This window comes from Homalodisca vitripennis, chromosome 3 (assembly GCF_021130785.1).
Source record: "Homalodisca vitripennis isolate AUS2020 chromosome 3, UT_GWSS_2.1, whole genome shotgun sequence".
In the NCBI taxonomy this organism is placed as follows: domain Eukaryota; kingdom Metazoa; phylum Arthropoda; class Insecta; order Hemiptera; family Cicadellidae; genus Homalodisca; species Homalodisca vitripennis.
Window position 1 is genome coordinate 92,924,636 of NC_060209.1, and position 22,112 is coordinate 92,946,747.

A 22,112-nucleotide genomic window follows, 5' to 3' on the forward strand; every position below is an offset into this window, starting at 1 on the left:
AATTTAATAGCCACCACACTTTGCTGAGTTAGTATATACGCGATGGTTAATTATTCAATGACGGTGAATGTGAAATTGTTTATAAATGTGAGCTTATCACAGAATCCATTTGCAATAATCTGCAGTATGTACATGTGGTTTAATCGATAATCATTACCGTTTATAACGGATTCTCTACAAACAATTTATTGCAATCAAATCTAAATGTTATCTAGCTGAAAACCACATAAGTTTTCCTTAATGCAATATCCATAGAAGTATCTAAAGTTAATGATATGCTGTTATTAAGGAAATGTAGACATGGATTATTAACGGTGAAATATTACCATGTTGAAATGCTAAAATAATCAAATTACAATAATTTAACTAAAAAGCTATTTACAATAATCAGTATACCTTTCAAGTCCACAGATAAATGAAAAAGGTTATGAAATTAAACAGAAAGTACCTACAAATAAATGCGATAGATTATGTTCACATTATGGATATATTGGCGTAGATTTTGAACTAAAAATAACATTTTGGTGATGTGCACTGTATTTAATAAAAATCATTTCAAAGAGAAGGATTCGGTTTTAGATTAGGTTGTTTTTTATTTCAGAATCACAACCTTTTAAGATACCTTTGTTAATACATTAAACATATTGGAAATGTTGCAATCAGACCTGCATAAACTGCCAAGTATAAGATCTGGAATGTTTATTCTATGTATATTAATTATAGCTCTAGCAAATACATTTTTCACAAATTATGTATGAGTTAAGGATGTGGTTGTGAATGAAATAAAATTTAAAATTAAGTACGTCATTTCATAAAAGATAAAATGCAGAAAATAATTGTTATTAACAAAACATGTAATTTCTTACAGTCATATTACAATATGACATATATATATATATATATATATATATATATATATATATATATATATATAATGCTATTTATGTTGAACCTAAGTACAAGATGCTTATAAATACTATATTAAAATTCTACCTACTATTTTAAAAGCCTCGTTGAATGATAATAATGTTTTTTTTTATTTTTGCCTTCCATCAAGAAAGGTATGATAAGTGTTCATAAATCGACATAAACTTATAAGCTTGCTAAGCCTTAAAGTGTGATCTGAACGAAATTTGGTTAGAATACGGCGATTATTTAATTTACATAATATTTAAAAAATTCTTATTAATACAAATAGAAGGTCCCAAATTGTACAAAAGAGAGATTGTAAAAAGTGTGCCAGATATATTAACTACAATCAGATATATATTAACAGATCCATTGAGTAGATTAGCATAGTACCCGATTTAGATTTTACAGAAGTGTTAATAAAACGTTATCAAGTAATAGTGATCCGTTGTTATCACTAAAATGCCAAAACAGATATAGTTTCTCTAGGAATAAATTTATAAATTTTCTTATGCCAAATGCATCACGTAGAGAGCAACAACAGCTGGATCCTGCAGTCCTGCGAAGCGCACAGTAGTCTCTTCTAGTTGTAGAGTAAATCCAGCTTAGACAACTTTTAATGTTGTTAAATATGACGTCAAGCTTATCACAGCGGACAGGTGCGGTATCTCCCGACAATTGTATTTATGACTGTAATATTTCACGAATCTTTCAATGGCCGTGACAGTCTGACCTTTCTGTCTGACTAATGGCCAGTGTAAGCCGCGCGGACTCAGTGATTCCCCGCACGTACTCGGCGCAGCGTAGGCGCCGTCCTGGACGCGTTCTACACGTTCTTAGCTTACATTCTAGACGTTATAAGAGATTATGAACTCATAACCTCAACTTTGGATATTATATTAATAAACTATTAATATACAATCTTAGTACTCAATTCTGTAAAAATCTTTTATTAACTGTTTGATTAAACCCATACCAACAATAAATCCAAAGATTTTGTAAGATAAGAGCTACTTTTTGTAATCTGTGTTTAAACTTTTTCAGCTCTATTGGAACAATACTTCATCAAGCTGTAATTTTAGTGTAATAGCGTCATGTGCAAATAACATATTGTTGTATTGAAAATATTAACTCTTCAACTCGATATTTTCATATTAATTTTAAAATTATGTAGCTATAAACATAATTTTACAATTGCGCGTTCTAAACATAAACACGTTTTAAAACCAATCTCATACTTTGAAATGTTATATAACACGTAAATAAAGTGAGAGCTGGTAAATAAGTCAGTTTAAAACACTTTTTAATTCAAATTCCATGATATATGAAGCGTACAATGATATTAATACCAAGATAATTTAATTCTCTGTTCAGTTGTTATGCTTTCATTATTTTGGCTAGAAACTGACTGGATAATTTGTGTACAAATGTATGTAATTGTTTGACACTGGCCATGGTAGATAATTTTCAATGAATATCCTGTAAAAGGACCAACCCTCCTATTTATGTATAAAAAATTAATATTTTTAGGACTTTTATTATTTTATCCCCCTCTGTCCAAATAGAGTTTTTCAACGTAGACTCGTTGCATTATTCAATAAAGTTCAATTGCTCAAAAAAAAAATAAATAAATAGAACTGTGTTTTCTGAGTCTATTTTTGAAAATAGGTACTTATAATAAAATGGGTTGCTCATTTTAAATGAAACACTTATACGATTTAAATTACCGTAAATACTTTTAGAATAGTATAAAACTGTTAATTAGTTTAATTTATTAAATTTAGTCTCATTTAGAACTTTCAAATCAAGTTTTAGATGACTATGTATATAAAATTTTAAATTGATGTGTCGCTCCACAACTTATTTACGCATAATAAGAAATTGCAAGATGCAAGATCTTAACATAAGTGATAAAAAAGGGTAAGTTAGAATAGGTACAAATTATTTCCCAGCAACAAAATTTTTACTTCAGTTAACTTAAGTTTTATTTACAGTAATTAAATACGTAAAACGACAAATATAAGTTAAAAATGGATTTTTGAAGGTCTTAACACATTTTATGTTTTATTTATTATTTACATTATATTGTATAAGCTGTATAGAAACCAAAAAACGAGGCTTTTTGAAATAAAGAACATATTATTTCATTTTTAGCGGTTTCAATATAAACCCTCCGTCGTTGTTTAAGGCTATATAATATATACTAAAACTTTCGAGAACATTAATTGAATGCGTTCCTCAAAAACAATATTCTCAGTTAGAAAGGAGTAGTTTGCAAACCAAAGTCCAAAGTTTCCTACAATCAGAAATCAGCAAGAGGTTTATTCATGAACCAGAAGTCACCTCATAAATATTAATCTTACAAACTGTTGACTCATTTGTAAGTCAATTATCGCACAATCTGAAGTCGAAAAGAATAAGCTGCCTATTTACAACGTTGTACATTGCGAAAAGTTTGATTAAGGTTTTTTCCTTTGGGAGTTTTTTCTGGAACTAATAGGTTTTATGAACTTTTGCTACAGTTCACTAGCATATTCCTCTTTGGAAGATTAGTTGAATATTTCGGCCACCCTCGCATACCGGGAGAATAGAATTTGGAACGATTTTAACTTATATAAGCCACATTTTTAGAATATTTTTGAAAGACTCAAATATAGTTGCATCTATATTTATAAATATCCTAAACACATAATTTTTTAATTCCTTACAGGTGCTTTCAAAGAAACTCTTTTTATCTTAGACTTTTACAGGCTCACTATGCAAGCTTTTCTCAGCATGAATCACTGAAACATCATAACATACATAGTTAAATATTTTAATATTTTCAAGCATTTCAAAGACCAAAAGAAAAAAAATGACTAGTCCCCAAATTAAGAACTCCACCTCTTTGGCTGTTTCAGATCTATCTCAGAGATGGAAGGGAAAATGTGTTAAGTTCACAAATTTAGGCTTTACCTCTTACTGGATTACATTTTTTAGATTTGTCTCAGAGATGAAATGAAAAACAGTTTAGTTTTCAAATTAATTTCTCCATCTCTCTAGTTTTCTATGTTTTAAATATACCTTAGAGACTGAAGGAAGAAATTACTTCAGTCTCCACTTCAGAGTTTCATAATTCAGATAAAACCTACTAATATCCTAATCACTACTCAATCTAGTACTAAGTTTCAGCATAGATATTCTTTTAATCTTTCTGGAACCTAATAAGCAGCTGCTTCTGATCATTTACTAATTGCTTATTAAATAAATTGCTGAGTATTTGGAAATAAACATTATTATGGCTTGAGGAAATGACGTATCTACTGTATATTTACGAATGTGAAAGAGATGTGTGTTTTGAATGTAGTGAATGGATGAAATTTTGACTTATAATATTTAATTAATAACCCATTATTCAATGACTACTTTCAACCAATGTCAACTTGTTTTGAATTTGGTTCTAACTGCTCTGTCAGATTGCTGAGTAGGTACAATATCTAATAAGCCAGTATTCAGCAGGAAGTTTCTTTTCGTCATCGGCACGTTATCTATACACTGCTAAAACTGCTTTTGGCATTGACAGATTTTGTGCTAAATCTTTATATATTAAATTACACTTCATTAAAGGTGGTAACGCGGATGTCACTTGACACAATATATTCCAGCTTCAAAACCCAATCTTCATTCATGTGGCAGATTTTTAGAACCGTGCAAAATCCTTTCCTTTCCCTTATTGAATAAAATTTCCTTTGAGCATATTTACGCGTTCCCAATAAAAAGTATTATGATGGAAAGATGTCTTAAAAGCAGCTGTTTCAATAAAGAAAATCTTTGGTCGTACAGCACGCTGTTACCACAAGCTGTTTACAACATCAATCGATGGCGCTTCAAAGAGAAGCAGCACAAAGCCTCGTGTCAGAGGTGACCCACAGCCCCTACATTCACCCCTTTAGTGATTATGTTATATGACAGCCAGGCGTGAAATTTATTAATCCTATTTTCACTACTTCATATTTTACAACTGCAATAACCGCATCCTACCAAGAAATCAGAGAGCAGTGTGGTTTAAAAACTATCAAATTATTTTGAATTACCGGTGTTTGATAGAACATTTTCGAATGACTTCCAGATAATTCCAAAATTATATACGCCCGAGTGGAAAAGACAACTAAGTATTAAACAAATTATTGTGATAATTAGTTTAAACTTTGTTTTACTTTAAACTTATTATGATATATTTTCAAGGTTCAGAAGTATTGGGTCCAAATAGTAAACATAATCATATAAAATCTTAAAAAACATAAAACTGATATAATATATAATAAGACTACGTACACATAACATTACTATGGCTGGAAAGGGTGATGCGAATATTGAGTTTAGCTCCATTTCACCTTTGTCATAGTTACAGTTTCTGAACTCTGACACCGGTACCGATTGAATCCAAATCTAAGTCGCCGACTTCATTTCTTTTCAGACGTGAAATTTTATGTGTAGGGAACTCGGTTGCTGCGCCATGCTTTGGGATTGTATCTTGAACATTATTCTCAACTGTGCTCCTGATGAAACAATGAGATAAGATCTTCATCTAGATTGCACTAGATTTCTCCTGGGTCAACTAGAAAGAGATCTTTTGTAGTGTAGGGTGTAATAATTCTGATGTCGAATCTATACAAAAAGCTTGTTTTAAACGTTTCTCCGCCGACTTTTTTTAATCTCTTCCAGCGGATGTGGATCCCAGTTTCCAGGAGTCAAGTCTGTAACAGTTAGATTTCAGACGCTGCCCTAAGGTGAAATGGAGCAAAAGTAAATTTCGCATGACAGTATGCCATATTAAAAGAAAGAAAGAAACGAAGGGCCATAAAAATCAGCCTTTCCCCATCTCTCTTTTTTAATTAAATTTTTTGTAATAGTTGTAAATTCATTAATAATTTGGAAATTCTAAAGCCTACCTAATAAATGCCTACTTGAGATTGGTACGGTACATGAACATTTTAAATCGAAAGGGTTCCAAAGCTATTTTTAACAAATCAATAAGAATACATTGAATTTTTGTACAAATGCGTTTGACGCATAAGAAAATTGTGTGGTGAAACTTCGAGATGAATTTTAAAATTATTTATTTTGAAGAATGCCATCTGAAGTAGGGTTATAACGTAACCACCTTATACCAAACTTAGCTTTTCAGACTCCCTTGTGAATCATGAAGGAGGGGTGAAAGCTCCTTAAACCAAATATATTATCAAGTAAAGATTTTTCTAAAGCGAAATGACTGAGTTTTTTCTAAATACAAAGGAAAACGTATCGAGCCTTAGTGGAACAATACAGGAGATGTACATAACCCCTATTAAGAAATATGTCTACAACGTAAACAATGTAGTCTATTTTTATAAATAGTATTTTATGGGGAAATGAGTTACATGACAGCAATGTTTACCTTGCCTTCAAAGAGTAACTAAAATTTTGTTCAGTTTGGTTCATTGTTTCAAAACCTAACCAGTACCTATTGTACCCTAGACCCTTTATTGTGTTTCGTACGGGCTTTAATGTGACGTGCAGGAAGAATAGGTAATTAAAGTTCATACAATATTACTTGTTATATGGGGATCTATTAGGATTATCCAAATGCATTGATGATTTGAGGTAATAAAAGATACAAGTTATTGAACACCCATTAAAAATTTGCAGGAATAAAAATTGACAAAAGTAAGAATTAGTACATTACAGAATGACTTGCATTTTTATGATTTAACTTCACTTCATTTCACTTCATTTTGGAAACGGTATTAACATTCCTTGTTAGTAAAAAGAACTAACTATCGTAATTTGTTTCTTGCAGTAAGAACCTCCGTGAAGATAAGTTTGACATGGTCCAGTTTTCGATGAAATATAATAAAAAGTTTTAGTAATAAATTAATTGATAAAGTGTTAGCAAACTACGAAAAATAAAGCGAAAGGGTTTCTAGTCACCTACAAAGACGCTTCTAGATACAACATGTTTCTAGCTATGATTGTAAAATTAGTTAATTAAAAAGAAAATTAAACAAAATAAACACCTATAGATTTATTAATATAGCATTTATTTATTTCAATTAATGTAAGAGTTTTGTATCCAACAAAACAAGACAAATATAATACCTATAAAAAAATAACTTGTTTTCTCATGGTGCGAAAAATAATTATTAGAGGTGTGTTTGTGTTTTTAAAATAGTTATAAAATAATTCCAACAGAAACTCGTAGGGTAGGAAATCTTTATGGAACTTACTGGCTTTTGGTAAATCAAATACCTAATCATTTACACAAACAAATTAATGCGGTATGGTTTGCTGCAGCTTGTCTGAGATAAACCTGCACCGTTACATAAACTGTTAATTTCATCTGTAATAGGATATATTTAAGTGGAATTACAAAGAGAAAGTGCATTTTATGAAATTTCATACTATGTCTAGAAAATAAATAATTTGTATTTTATAAAGTGTGGCAGAGAAAGTACCATGGAAATGCAACGAAAAATGTATTCTATTGACTAAAATATTTTTGATATATGTTCGGTTTAGTAATATAACGTTTATTAACAAATATTGTAAAAAAGTAGTAGTTCCCCACCTTTTCCAAATCAAAGTGAGCTTTGTATCATTTATCACGCCGGTATAGTGATGAAAGTGAATGTGTTGCTCACAAATGTGTGCACAGGATTAAATTGAATTGACTGAGCGGTAAAATGATTTCACAGTCCGATGAAACTAGAGAGTCAAAACTTTGACACACAAATGAAGCTATGATGGGAAAGGTTGGTTCAATGTAAATGTTGAGTTTCGCTCAGTTCACCTTCTGGAATCTGACGCTGTCACAGACTTGACTCTTGGAATTTATAGTCACGTTCGTCTGAAGAGATCCAAATAATTTGGCAACGAAGAAGCTCAAAATAAACTGGTTACGTCGTTTCAACATCAGATACACCTGTACTACAAAATAAAGTGTAATCTAGGTGAATAAGTATTCTTATTGTCATACCAGGTGCACAATTGAGTACTCTGGCATGTTTTAGACAGGATCTCTAATATAACCATGTAAAAGCAACAGAGTTCTCTATACATAACGTATCTGTGGTGGGAAGAGTCGATTCAATGTGCATGTTGAGTTAAGCTTCATCTCTTCAAACGATCATGACTCCAGATTCCAGGAGTCGTCTGTGATAGCGTCAGATTCCAGACACTGCACTAACAGGTGAACTGGAGCTTTCACACACACATGAAGTTGCACTAGATATCAAATCCCTGAGTTTAAGAGAATTTTACAGTCTGTTGGTGCTATTTAAGTGAAACTTATAAAAATTCAATGAATCGGAATTGTTTATGGAGTGAGATAAGTTTAATTACAATCACTTCTGTAAAGAATGAATGCAGTTTTTTATAAAACGGTTCGATTTGACGACCCTATTATATTGAGAAAGGAAAAGATAGTCAGGAATACTCAATTAGTTTATTACCAAAGGTAACGTCCTGAGACAATGACAATAAATTCATATCTGTTTGTAGTCTGAAATACCTCATAAGTCTACTCAATAAGTAAAGATAACATTTTGTGACAATGGCAAAACGTTCGTTTTTCTATGTTTAGTCCGCTATGCTTATTAAGTGATTGTACACCAAATATAGTGTGTTGTGACAATGGCAAAACGTCTAAGCATGTCCAATGTGTAGTCAGATATACTTAGTAGGTTATTACGGAACTAAATATGAAGTTCTGTAACAATGGCAAAATGCCCAAGTCTGTTCGATGTGTAGTCATTATTATGTGTAGTAAAACATGCTCTTTACGTCATGACCAAATATAACATGCTTTTATAAATGGGATAGTTATTTTATTCATTAGTTATTTAACTTCAGTTAACGATAGCTAAGTTAAGTTAGTTTGAGAAGCATATTCTCCCAGTCTAGTGAAGAACAAGCGCCACACTTATGCGAGAAGTGAGGGCACTCAGGCGGGGTACTGATAAGGTTCTGTGCAAACTTTACCAGTAAAAACTTCCGCCTATATCGCTTCCCTTTCACTCTTCTCATTTCGAGGATATTGCCAGATTATACAGAAAGGAGGTCGGCTACATCATCATATTTGTACCACGTCATTTTGGTTCTTAGTTACGACACCAGTTTGCTGCATTATGGGCCGGTATGTAATACTTACACTAGGTTAACCTTAGCTATATGGCTTTAACCACTCGCATAACCGTTCTTTAAATTATTGTATCTCTTTCATTGAAAAAGTGTTCAGAGCTTTGCCTACATATTGCCTGATTATACAATGTTATATGCAACGGTTCTCATCGATATTACTGGATAAATATTATTCAGTTAGCTATTATTATTTTAAGTGTGATTTAGAATAATTCTTGTTAGAAACTTTTCAATCAAACTCTGATAACGACGTTGTGAAGTTGTATTCTGTAAAGATAGCTTTGAGTATGGATTTCAAATCTTGTATATATTCCCTAGGCATTTTAAGTGATATGTATTAAATTCTTCTTTTACTTATTTGACACATTTTATTACTCTTCTTTAATGAAAGTATGTAAAACGTTTTTGAACAATAATAATATAGTCCGAATAGGCACTTTCAGTTGAGTTTCTTTTTTGTTTAGTAAAAAAAAGTTTTCTACTACCTGTGGACCTTTTTTTGTATGTTGAATATTATATATAAAATATAAATATAAAATAAATATAAAGAGCTGGGTTTAAGTACTGTTTCACACTAACTGAAAGTAGAATAAATTCAAGGCAGTTTGAGTCTCGCCCCCGTCATGTTTAAGTATAAAATAACTATAAAGTTTTTCCCCTTAAATGTTATGATTTTAAATTTTTTGACCTATTAGTTTTCCAAGCTTTCTCTGAAGAAGTAAAATTAACAATAAATTAACTTTACGAGATAGAAATAATGCACAACATTTTGAAATATTCATAAAATGTTTAGTAATTATTTCACGTGTGATTTTACGTTGTCAGCTTAATTGCCTTAATCTTGACGTAAAATTATCTACTGCGTTACAAAGTGTGCCATTAAAGCTTAGATGAAGTTATATACGAGTTATATACGAATTTACAAACAGTTAATTACGAGTTATATACGAAAAAGTTATATACGACTCGTATTAATTTTAAGTCTAGATTTAATTGAATTCTCCAGATCTCCAGCAGACAGACAGGCATAGAGACATCGTATGGAAAATAAATTTGAACAGGTCCACCCGTGTAAACCAAACAACCGTAGGTGGACTCACATGTTACATCAACTATCCATATAGTGAGGTTCCAGAAAGTGAGGAATTTCAGTGTCTTTATGTACTAGTTTATTAAATATTATTTGTTTCGAAATGTCAGTTTTAAGTGTGTCAAGCTCAGGATAATATAAATGTTTTCTAACCCTTTTAATACCCTCCCATTTTGACCTCCACCAAAACTAACGATTGACTTATTTCTTAGGAAAAATGCATCCGACAATTAAAAAAACATGTTTTTTGTGTGAGTGCAAGATCAATAATTGTACTCGGAAAGTGTTGGTTATTCCGTAAAATAAACATAAGTAGGCTACCAACAAAATAAATAAATTATACGTTAATTGCATTTTAGAACAGCTCTTCATTCAGTGATATGTAGGAAAACATCAATCAAGTGCATTGTGATATACTGTATATATTTTCTTAACATAAATATGTGTGTGTCGAACGGACTGTAATGTAAGCAATTTGATAGCATCGGTTATGTTTAACTTTGTTGTGAATGCATTTTCGAGGGTCGTGTCCAGACATGTTTGTCTACTACTAAACTTAGTATCTTGATCTAGGTATCTTGCATGTTTCCCATTCATAATTCTTCATTCCCACGGTCAAGTCTTACCTAGAGGAGCGATGTACGTTTTCATGTTGTCCAGTTGCAGCTTAAAACACACATTTATATTTCATATTCTTATGATGTACAAATTTCAAAAATAGTATACCTTTCAAATACTAAAACTCAATCAGAATAAAATTAGGTTATTAATATCTAAATTGTACTCATACTCCATATTATTTATCTATTTACACTCTTACGCTAATTTTGTACTTCAAATGTTTAGACAGTACTCAATATAAGATGATTCAAAATAAAAGAAATAATAATGAGTTAATTAATTTATATATGTTAAATAAACGAACATTGTAAATTACAATATAATTAAAATTAACCGAATTTATTGGACAACATATATAAGGTAATTCCTCATAGTTGATCTTGGGTAGCTCGAATTATTTTCTAATATACACACTTTATATAAATCAATATAAGTTGAAAAACATGTCTAACTAATTTGTAAATTCGTACAGCCTTTCATTTTAAATTCGTCGGGATAAAAGTTTAGAGGAAAACGGTTCCACCACAAATAAAAATACTGTTCAAACTTCAAAAGAAGAAACCTTATAAAGCGGTCTGTCTCCGAGGGTATGGCGGGCACGTCCTCCACCATCCAATATGTCAGCTTCTTGTTATTGTCTGACAAAATGAATTCCAGCGCATACGTCTTGCAAAACGGGACGCGATTTATATTTTCAAACTTGAATAATAACTTTAGAACTTCTCAAAGCTTATATTCAAAAACTTTTGGCTCGAAGCTTAGATATACAAAGACGTTTTTATGTATTTAGGTAAAAAGAATAAGTTCATGTTGATTGCTTCGAGAAAAATAAATCAGCTTTAATATTACATTTGTTTATATTTTTTAAAAACCACAATTTTAACAAGAAAAGATATATATATACTTCGCAACTTTCGAAATCAAAAGTTATTGTTAAATTAAATAATAATCCACCTTCATAACAACAATAATTTATAATAATATATTTAATGAATAAATTAGGGCCTATTAACGAAACGATCAAAAGGTAGTTATCCTCTGGTAAGTTATACACAGTATTTCGTTTGAAATATTCACATAAGTAATTACGAAGGATTTTATTTTGGTAGTTAGTTTCGTTTTATAAATAAAAAATAGTGGTTTACAATGTTTATTGAGTATCACGTACCGTATTAAAAGTGTAGGCCTAAATTTCAATAGTGATAAGATGAATTTGAAATTCTTTTCAAAAAGAAATTAATTTTATCGTGTCTGTCTAAGTTATACTTGAACATGTATTTTCATAAAAAAACAGTGTAGGTTTAATTAAAAGTTAAGTTCAATATAAAATTAGCTTGCATATCGATTCGATAAAATAATTTTGAGTAAATTTACGAAAATCTGTAATAACAATTATACAAATTTGGGGGTTAGGGAGGTTAGGTTCGAGTAGTCTTGTTATCTATTTGGTATGATAGGCTTTAACGGATTAACACAAGAACTTTTTAATACTACCAACAATATAACCTTCTATTATAAATACAGGAACCATAAAACTCTCTGTGGCCTGTAGACCTAATAAACACTATTAAACTGAACGCGTTCAGGACAGGTACTAAGCAAACAACAACAGGTAAACAGATTTATATTATTTCTAAGGGTTCTTATTATTTTTATATTTATCGTGTTATATTAAAACTGAAGAGAATTTAACTCAGTGATTAAAATAGTGATTGTAAACTACGACTTACGAGTATATTACGACAGACATTACATTGAAGCGTTGTAATAGCAAGTATCCTAACCCGACACGAGGGTCCACCAACCGCGCCGCGCCCGCCGCTGAATCGATAAATCAGGAGTTTTTGTTCCGGACTTGGGGTTGGGTGGAACTAAACAATGCGAATATTATTCCTGAAGCGGCGTAGTTGTTATTGTTTGTTTAAAAACTGAAAACTACAATCCAACTTAACAATAACGTACGGTTTACTTCCTATTAGAAGCATAGTGTAGCAATAAGATGATTTAATTTTATATAAGAAGGTAGATCGTCTGACGTCAATTCACTCCACAATATTTAGATTAGATTTGATTTGCTGACTTTTGATACAGCATAAAATAAATAGTAAAACGAGTAATAATAGGATTAAATTATTGCTCCTTATGTATTCAGCATCAATTACATGTACCACGCGAGTGCGATACATGCCACATATATGGCAGACAATATTTGTATACAGCATAAACGATATAATAGCGACTAAACGATTATCCGTTAGGTATTCAGCGTAAATGGGATTTACTACGTAAGTGATACATAATACATAGATAGCAGACAATTTTCATACAACACTACATGACACCAAAATCAATTAGATAAAAATCTCAGCTTGAATATTATAGTGTAAGTGGTAAAAATGTGTATTATGTTCTTGTGTTGTCCTTGATAAATAACAAATTTCTTCTTGAAAACATTTTGACTTTGAGAAAACGTGGTTGAATGAAAATTGTACAGAGAACTTTAATTTAATATACAGTGCAAAACAAGTGAAAAATAATCACATAAAAAGAAAGCTATTTTTGAATTCATTCATTGTATATATTTTTTTATTGAACACGTGTTTACATAAATTTATTGTATAGGGCTAAAAAATTGTAAGCAATATTGCTTTATTCCTTCTTGTAGTATCTGTGCTTGCCTCATCTTTCTTTTTTTTGCAGTGATTTCTTTCTTTCAGTGGGCCTAACAAAGTTTTAGTCTATTCTAATGAAAGGTTATAATGAAAGGTTTTATAGTCATTCGTATAAAACTTAAAAGACGCTGTTGTAAACAGAAATTTATACAAGGCAGTAAGTTGTATGCCAACCAAGTTTCGTGTAATAGGCTTTGCTGAAGTGACATGCAAGATTTCCAGCCTATAAGTCATTTCATTCTCCAGATGCACTGCGGACAGACGGATAATCAGAAAGAAAATAGTAAAATTTAGAGCCCCCAAGCAGACAGAAGATAAAATCTGCCAGCCTGCTTTAAATGCAATCAATTAAACCCCATGGATAGTCATGCACTTGTATGTATGACATTAAGTTTCATGCCAAATGTAAAGGCTACAAATAAAAATTATATCGAGATATTGCGCGGACCTACAGGCTAAGTAAACGCCAGCCATCTATAGATGGCTTGTTCGTCTAATTACATGCAAACTTTCAAGTCCATACTCAAATCGTTCTTGGGATATATCCAGCAGAAACATGCGCAGACAGAACCCTCAGTTATAGAAAACAAAGCATACTACATTTTAAGTTTATTGTTCAATTCTATACTCAAAATACTATAGCTAATAATTTTTTTACATTTTCGGCATATATACACGAGTAAAATTTCGATTTTTTCAGTATAAAACTCTTATGTCAGTTCATTCTAATGCAGGAAGAAAAATGTAGCAACGAATTTTATCTCACAGCTCCGAAGTTGGACATGAATAAAAGGATTTCCGAGCCTAGAATCGCGTATCACATCTATTAATGCATAGATCAGATTATTATTTGATTATTGTATTGTGTAAAAAATCCACGCCTATACCAGAAATTGTATCCGGGTCCCTGGAACGATAAGCTAAAACGCTAACAACCCAACTACTTGGGACGGTTAAATATAAAAGGAAGGTATCAAGCCATATAGGGTCTCAAATTTTCCGTGGCTGTGCTGAGGGCTTTAAAGTTAAATTATACAGAAATTTTAATCTAAAATTACTTATGAGAAGTTTAACTATTAAGGTGCTTATCTCTTGTACCTACAATAATAAAAAAAATTATGTTCAGTATCAGGATTCAAAACAAAGAGATTTTTGAACAAAAAACAAAAAAACTGATAGTGCGAAAAAGCACACAAGGAGGTACTTCAAACACGATGATCATACTTTTCTATCTGGCTTCACAATACCCATTAAGATTAGAAACAACAGTAAGGTTAAGTTTCTAAATCCTCAGAGCACTATTATAGCTTTCATAGGTCTAAGATACGTTATATTTGTTAAAGTATTTTATTCACAACATATAGGAATATACACAGATTTTTGTGTAATGAATTTTAAAAAACAAGGGAACCTTTATTACACTTAAGTAGTATTAAAACAATGTTTTTTTGTTCACTCTGGCTGCTTTTTCCCCGTTTTCTACGGTTAAACTTTAATATAGAACGCCCTATCCTACTCAATCTATAGTTGAATGTTTAGGAAAGAGCATTATTTGGAACGCTGATTGAACTTGTTGACATTTAATCATTAATGTCCCTGTCTATTTCCAACATCAATGTGAGGTAATTCCATTAATAATACGGAGTATTTACTTTATAAAGCACAGAATAATAAAAATGTCTATTTTCTTAGCTTATTTTATATATATAAGTAACTTATGCATCCAGATCGGTTTCTGTCATATCATTAATAATCACAACTGAAGAAAAGTAGCGTAGCGTGAATCATTAAAGTTTATTACAGCTATAATTCCGGCCTGAATAGTTGGATAATGCAGGTGATGGAGAGAGAGAGAGAGAGAGAGAGGGGGGGGGATATAGGTAGTGACGAGAGGGGGCTAACTGCAAACCTGGCCAGCTGAAATCTAGTTACACTAGCAAGTGTACCATGAAACAAAGTTCGTGCTACGCTGATTCTCTCGCATCCTCTGCACTATTTTATGGTGCCTTACAAATCAATATGGTTGTTTTCCTTTCATTTTGCAAACATTTTGTTTTATATTTGCAAAAATAATTACTTGTCTAAACTTAATGACTGTTTATTACGTTTTTCAACGAAAGTGCAAATTGCAAAGTTATGAAAGGAAGTAAAATATTGGACTATATAAAATTGTTACCAAAGAGTTATTTTAGTACATACTTAGAAGTATTAGAGATAAATTTTATTTCGTAAATGTAAATGCAAAAAATTTGGATTTATATTTATGAATGAAAATATATAAAACAATTAAAGCGTAAAAAGTACACGATTCAAGCATAACGGTTATTTTAGACCATGCTCACTATCTATATTGGTCTAATGTATGTAATATTGAAACATAAATGATACAGGGTGTTTTTTTAGTTAATTGGCCACCATTGTGATCATAGAAACTATAAATCTGACAGCAAAATAAAAATGAACAACCATATTGTTTTTATAGGCAGTTAAAATGTTTATTTCAACAGTTTAAAACTGCCGCCAATTCCTAATATGATGGTCATCTTTGTTTTTTTGTTATGTAACATTGTGTAGAAGCAGTTCTCTAGACTAAAGATACCGAGATCAGAAAGCCGACAGCCGACAAGACTTACAGAGTGTACAAGCACATCACCAGACCAAAGGCAGATATCAGAATAGCTTGTAAAACTTTAACTGTGTAGAAACAGCGATACAGCTCCGTAGACGTAAATGGAAAAAAGATCAGAATAGTCAGCATAGCTTAAAAGGCTTACAGGGTGTGGTAACAGTAAGTTCAGCATACTCTAAGATTTATTTCATCTTCAAAAAATCTGTTAATGATTCTTTCTTGAATAATTTAAATTTGGATAGTATTTTTGAATCGTTAGCGATACTTATGTAATTTAAAGAGTAGCTTAGTTTATTTGGCAAATAGTAATTTACAAACCACCTATCCCAAGTAAGCGAAAGACACAGAAATCTGTAGCAGATGGAAGTCTCTTGATTTATTCATAGAAAATTTACAACCAATATGAATAACATGTAAGAAACATGGACGATAAATTCGCAGCTGCTCTTTATATATTCTTTTACATATAGAAGGAAAGAGGTAGTCGTGAATTCTTCAATGAGATAGGGATTCTCCTGAAACTCACCCTAGTTTACATATGTTAAGTTTATATAGAGGGCGTTCATAATTTATGTCGAATATTTCAAGGAAATTGGTCCTTACCTTGATAAAAACACAAAATAATATAGAAATAGTCAAACATCTTATTAGTTTTTCTGCATCTGACTTCTTCTAATCCACTTCCATAAAGAAAACACACATTATCACGTGTGGACGCGTACAGAAGGTCAAATTTGATGACTTTAAAATATGTGTACCAAGCTTTTAAGATAACGATGCAGTACCTCCATCCAAAGAAAGCAATGAATGAGTTGAGTTTGAATTAATTAATAGTTAAATAAGTGGTGTAAAATGCGGTCACAGTTTAACACTGCACACAAAGAGGGAAAAGAAATGTCGAGTTGTGACAGTATTAACCTCCATGGCACGTCCCTATCCTGAACAATATGGCTGACAGTTTGATTTGTAGCTCACATAAATTTGCTGCCACATATCTCATATCTGAAAAAGCGTATCATAAATAAGTAAAGTACCTCTTATATTACATTGTTTTCAATTCTTTTACTAAATGTATGCTTGTTAGATCAGTTGCTTGTATATACATAATTTAAAAAAGATTAACAAAATGTACTTCATCTGCAGGAACTTGAACATGGATCTCTCACTTGCCGGGCGAGAATGCTGTCCATAACATTAAAGGTAAGAGAGGGGTCTGGGTTCGATTCCTGACCAACCACCTTTTGTTAATTAATCATTCTTGAAATTAACTTGAACTATTGCAATGACTACAACTTCAATGAATATGAAAAGTCGATTAAGTGGTATTTGGTTTTCTGATCACATACTAGTTTGCTTTTTTAAACACATGTAACAGAATAGAGCCAAATAATAAGTAATCGATGGACAAAAAGTAAGGGTTCTGTGGCGGTGGAGCACAAACGATCACATTGAGATCGAAAACAAAAGACCGAAGTAGATAGTAGGTTGAAGACCTCTATCCCGTTTACTAGAACCATGCGGGTATATGGAGTACTATGTCACAGGATCAGAGACGATCACGGAACGTACCCTTCGAGAAGTAGCGGACGGACCTTAGGGTTTGCTACCTGTCAAAGGGTCTGTAATCTATTTTAGCAGTCATTTTATTTTAATAGAAATAATATGATTCCTGTAAACAAGCACCACATATCGAATTTAGAGTTTATACATACAAAAGTGGTAGAATAATTTTGTATTGAAAACTTTAAGTATTATATAAAATAAATATTATTGCTTAAAATGCAGTTAACAGGGTTTAAATAACTTATTATAAATTAAAAGCAATTTTTTATAAGCTTGAAACATCTAATGAAAATTTTCCCTATAGTGACGGACGAGGTTTCATATGGTAGTATACATCTCCAGGCATTCTTGAGCTCAGTATAGAAATTCATATAAAGACCTGAATGATGTTCTATGCTATTTGGAAAAGTTTTCCTTCGTTGATTTGATGAATCCATTTTATTCTTTTACGTTAATTCCCTTCTGCTTAGAACTATATAAGCACAGACAATTTTCTTCAGTTTTCTATAAATGCCAAAACACATGTCTACAATATAATAAGTGTTCACCGACGAGTTTAGATTCCTCTTTTTAATAATTATAACCAAAACGCTATATTATGGAATAAACTATATACGAGTACTTTCATGAACGTTTATACACAGGTTTATACAATTGTATAAAACTCCAATGCTTTCTGTCTATGTATTTTTGTGTGTGTTTCTCAATTACATACAAACAGCTGGACCGATTGTACTGAAATTTTATATGGACATTATTATGATCCCTGGTAAACATATGGACCTATTATTATTTCAAAAATCCCTCCAAACTACGTCTCACTGGTCTTGAAAACTCCCTATTGGTTTAATAAGGGACTCCTCGGATCTAGATATGTTCTTTCATTTGTTTTCTCGCCATATAACTATCATTACTTCATACGATACCAACATTTACGAAGCAAAAGTATAAAGCACTGACCTGCCCTTGTGGAGCATATGTATATTTTGGTCTGTCGTGGGATCGCCCACTTGGAAGCCTCCAGTTGGCCTTGCAGCACCTCCTCCACCACCTGTTCGTTGATCATGGCAGCCAGAGGACACTAGCAGTCCTCATCAACCTGGAAAAAAAACCATCGGCTTATTAATAACAACCGAGACCCATTCCTAAGGAAATTTCAGTCTTAGGTGTGGAAATGATTCATATAGAGATTTTATGCACCGTAACATTAAGCTAAGAGAAATCCGAAGCCAAAAGTAGATTAGTCATAAAACTCATTACAAGAAACGAGTTAAAGGCGTCGAGTGTATGTGTGTCAGTGTAACAATATCAGGTTAGAAGCAGTTCAGGTTCACAAAGTGATTACTCAATGTCCCGCTTGGTCAAGCAGAAACTTGGTCAATAAGGACTTGAGCCTCTATACTCTAACACCCTTTCCGTACAAAACATTCAATTTAGGTGTCCGCCCAGTTGCCAGATGCTCATGCTAAGGAGATTGAACGAATAAAGAATGAGAAGTGTGTACTGCTTAGTTTTCAATCCTTTACAAAATCGTATTTCAAAAAAATAATAATAACGCTCAAAAATGATTGTTTGACGATACTTAAAAAATAATATAGCTACTCCTTAATTCAAATTATTAATATTACTATAGCGCTAATATCAAGAGCATGATATAATACGTCATGAAACGCATACGATTCTCTGTACTCTACATAAAACTCAATATGCTATTGTACCTGAGTTATAATGTTGAAGATGGAGCTTACATTGGCTTATTGAAATTGCTGAAAAGTGTCCGACGAGGATAGCCATGTTATAGAAAAGCCTTACAGAGTAAGTAAGTTTAAAATATTTATTATAACGTGTTTTCAATATAGTTTATGATGTGAGTTGCAGCATTGTTACATAGAATTTATTGGCTGAGCGGTAGCGAGTTCTATTTCTAGAGGGGCTGGAAAAATTTAATTTTGTCTGTACGAGTTGTTTGTCTACAGGATATCTTGAAAGCGATCTAACCTATAGACTTAAAACTTTGCATGAATCTCATCCATATATATGGGTAACGTCTAGTTCGATGATGGTAGAGGTCACTCCATGGGATTTTGATTAGCTTTAGCGAATTTTTGACATTGGTATTCTGGAAAACCATGATGACAACGAGAAAATCTTAGAATAAATAAATGTGTAGACAAATGAGTACAATAATATGACATTTTAACATGTGACATAGTAATACGTCATATAGCCTAATAAAATTAGGTATATATTTTGCAATCGACCCCAGTGAAGCCTGTTGCGCTATACACGATGTGTCGTACTCCTATCTTATTCACGCCTTAATATAGGACATCGACTGATCCTAATTGATCACGTCATCATGATCGGTGATTGGTCAAATTTAAGCCCATCACGATAGAGCTCCACCCCTACACTCACCTGCGGATATGCATTAGTGGTTATGTCAGCTACTACCAATAAACATTCGACTCAACACTTAGCTGCGGATGTGTATTACTAGTTATGTGAACTTCGATTTAACATCTATTAGATCTCAAAAGATGGTCACAGTGATAACGGAATATCTGGAGATTCTAATCGTTAGCAATGTTTTAACATTGTGTGAACCGGAACCAAAATGATAGTACACTCAACGGTCCACTATCGCAAAACTACAATTATGTGAAAAGTGTAGTAGTCTCAGACGAACATTGTGATAGTAACAATTGGTGATGGTTGTATGCACACTGCGCACGTGTATTGCGCACCAGACACAAAGTAACAGTTTGTCCTAAGTTAAGGCCCAGGAAATGATTATAAAACAAGACGAAATATAGATGCAAACAGTACTTTATGATGTACTTCAACGTGGTATATAATTAAAAGTTCCTATTCCCAAAAATAGTTTTAAATAATCAGGTTATGGGTTTAGCCTTCAGAAAAGTAATACTATGCAATCCTTGTTTTGTTAAAAACTTCAAATTATACATGTGGTCATTAGTAGTTTATAAATGTATGATACTGAATCAAAATATTGACACTGTCCAAAAAGTTGTGTAATATCAAATTTACAATTAAAAAATTATATTTTTGTACAAACTTGTGTACGGTATTATATATATATATATATATATATAAAATATGTGATACATAGTTATTAATTAAATAAGCCTCCAATATAGTCTAAATGGTTTGATTGAATCTATTGGTTATAGGGTTCCGATATATGTTTTGTTCTGCTCGTTTTGCTATAAGCATACATTGACGATACGACCAAATACAGAAATAATTAGATAAAGACGACCTGTGTGATGGTATCATATTAAACCCGGATCGTCCCAAGATCCTTGAATCCATGGCTTGAGCACCTTTGATTAATGTTTTTGATAAATATGGCTAGCCAAGCATAGTCCAATATTGGAAAAAAATCGTATTAAAAAACGAACATTCCTAATAAATTTTGGTCTTTATAGAAATGATTTGAATTTTGCACGTAACATATTGTAAAAAACGCAAACAAAATAAACTTCATTCGAACATTAAAGAATCACTTGTGGTCAATGTGTATAGCACAATTCAGGTCAAGAGAGGGGCAGTCCGGTTCAAGGATTACTCCAATGCCAGTCTTGTTCAAGCAGAAACTTCAATGTCAAAAGATTATGCCTGAACATAAATTATTTCAAGACTAATCATTGCATTAGTATGCAATTACTAATGGAATATAGAAAAGTGTTGACAGTGTTACTTTGAGTTCTAATCCATCAACTATCGCTATTTTTAAAATATATGACAGATAAGCAATACAAAATAATTGAATCATATAGACGATGATACAATTAGAAGTGAAATGGTGATCCCGTGAGTTCAAACTTTTATAATGTAATGAAATTATATAATAATATCAAGATAATAATAGTATAAAACCATATATAATACTTGTATACTAAATCATAATGAATTGCCTGAGTTTAAGTTAGTGTTGAGTTTGGTTATTGTAAATTGCTGAGTGTCGACGAGATGCCAGTACGTATACGTAAAGATACTTATCAAGTAGATAATCAAAAGTACTTAGACGGTTTTCAATATAGATTCTAGAGTAGTTGTACATTGTTGACATGAATTATTAGCAGTGCATTTTATTTCTAGAGGGGCTGAAAAATTTAAATTGTACTCCCAGTATTTGTACTAAAACACAACGAATTAGAGTATAACTATAATATCTTTTAAATTTCTAATCTAAGAAGTCTATTAAAATATTAATATAAATACATAAATATATATTTTAGGGCTTTTAAATGATTATAATTATCATAACGTAACTATATATATATAATATAAGAGTAATCATAAAACAATGGATTTTTATATTAAAACACAATTTATGGAATTGTTCACTGATAACCAGATGAATCGGACGGAAGCAGGTCATATGTTAGACAAATAGACAATATCCATGCATTCTTGAGCTAAGTGAAATGTCAATTCCATATGG

The 22,112-nt window shown here is 31.7% G+C and overlaps 1 protein-coding gene across 1 annotated transcript in view; it reads right to left on the reverse strand.

Annotated features, from left to right (window-relative positions):
* Positions 1-18,740, reverse strand: part of LOC124357184 — a 183,003-nt gene extending 164,263 nt beyond the window's left edge. The window contains exon 1 of the mRNA XM_046808705.1: positions 18,602-18,740. Within this exon, the coding sequence (XP_046664661.1) occupies positions 18,602-18,707 (106 nt within the window). The 5' untranslated portion in view covers positions 18,708-18,740. The remainder of the gene's footprint in view (positions 1-18,601) is intronic.
* Positions 18,741-22,112: the final 3,372 nt, after the last annotated feature.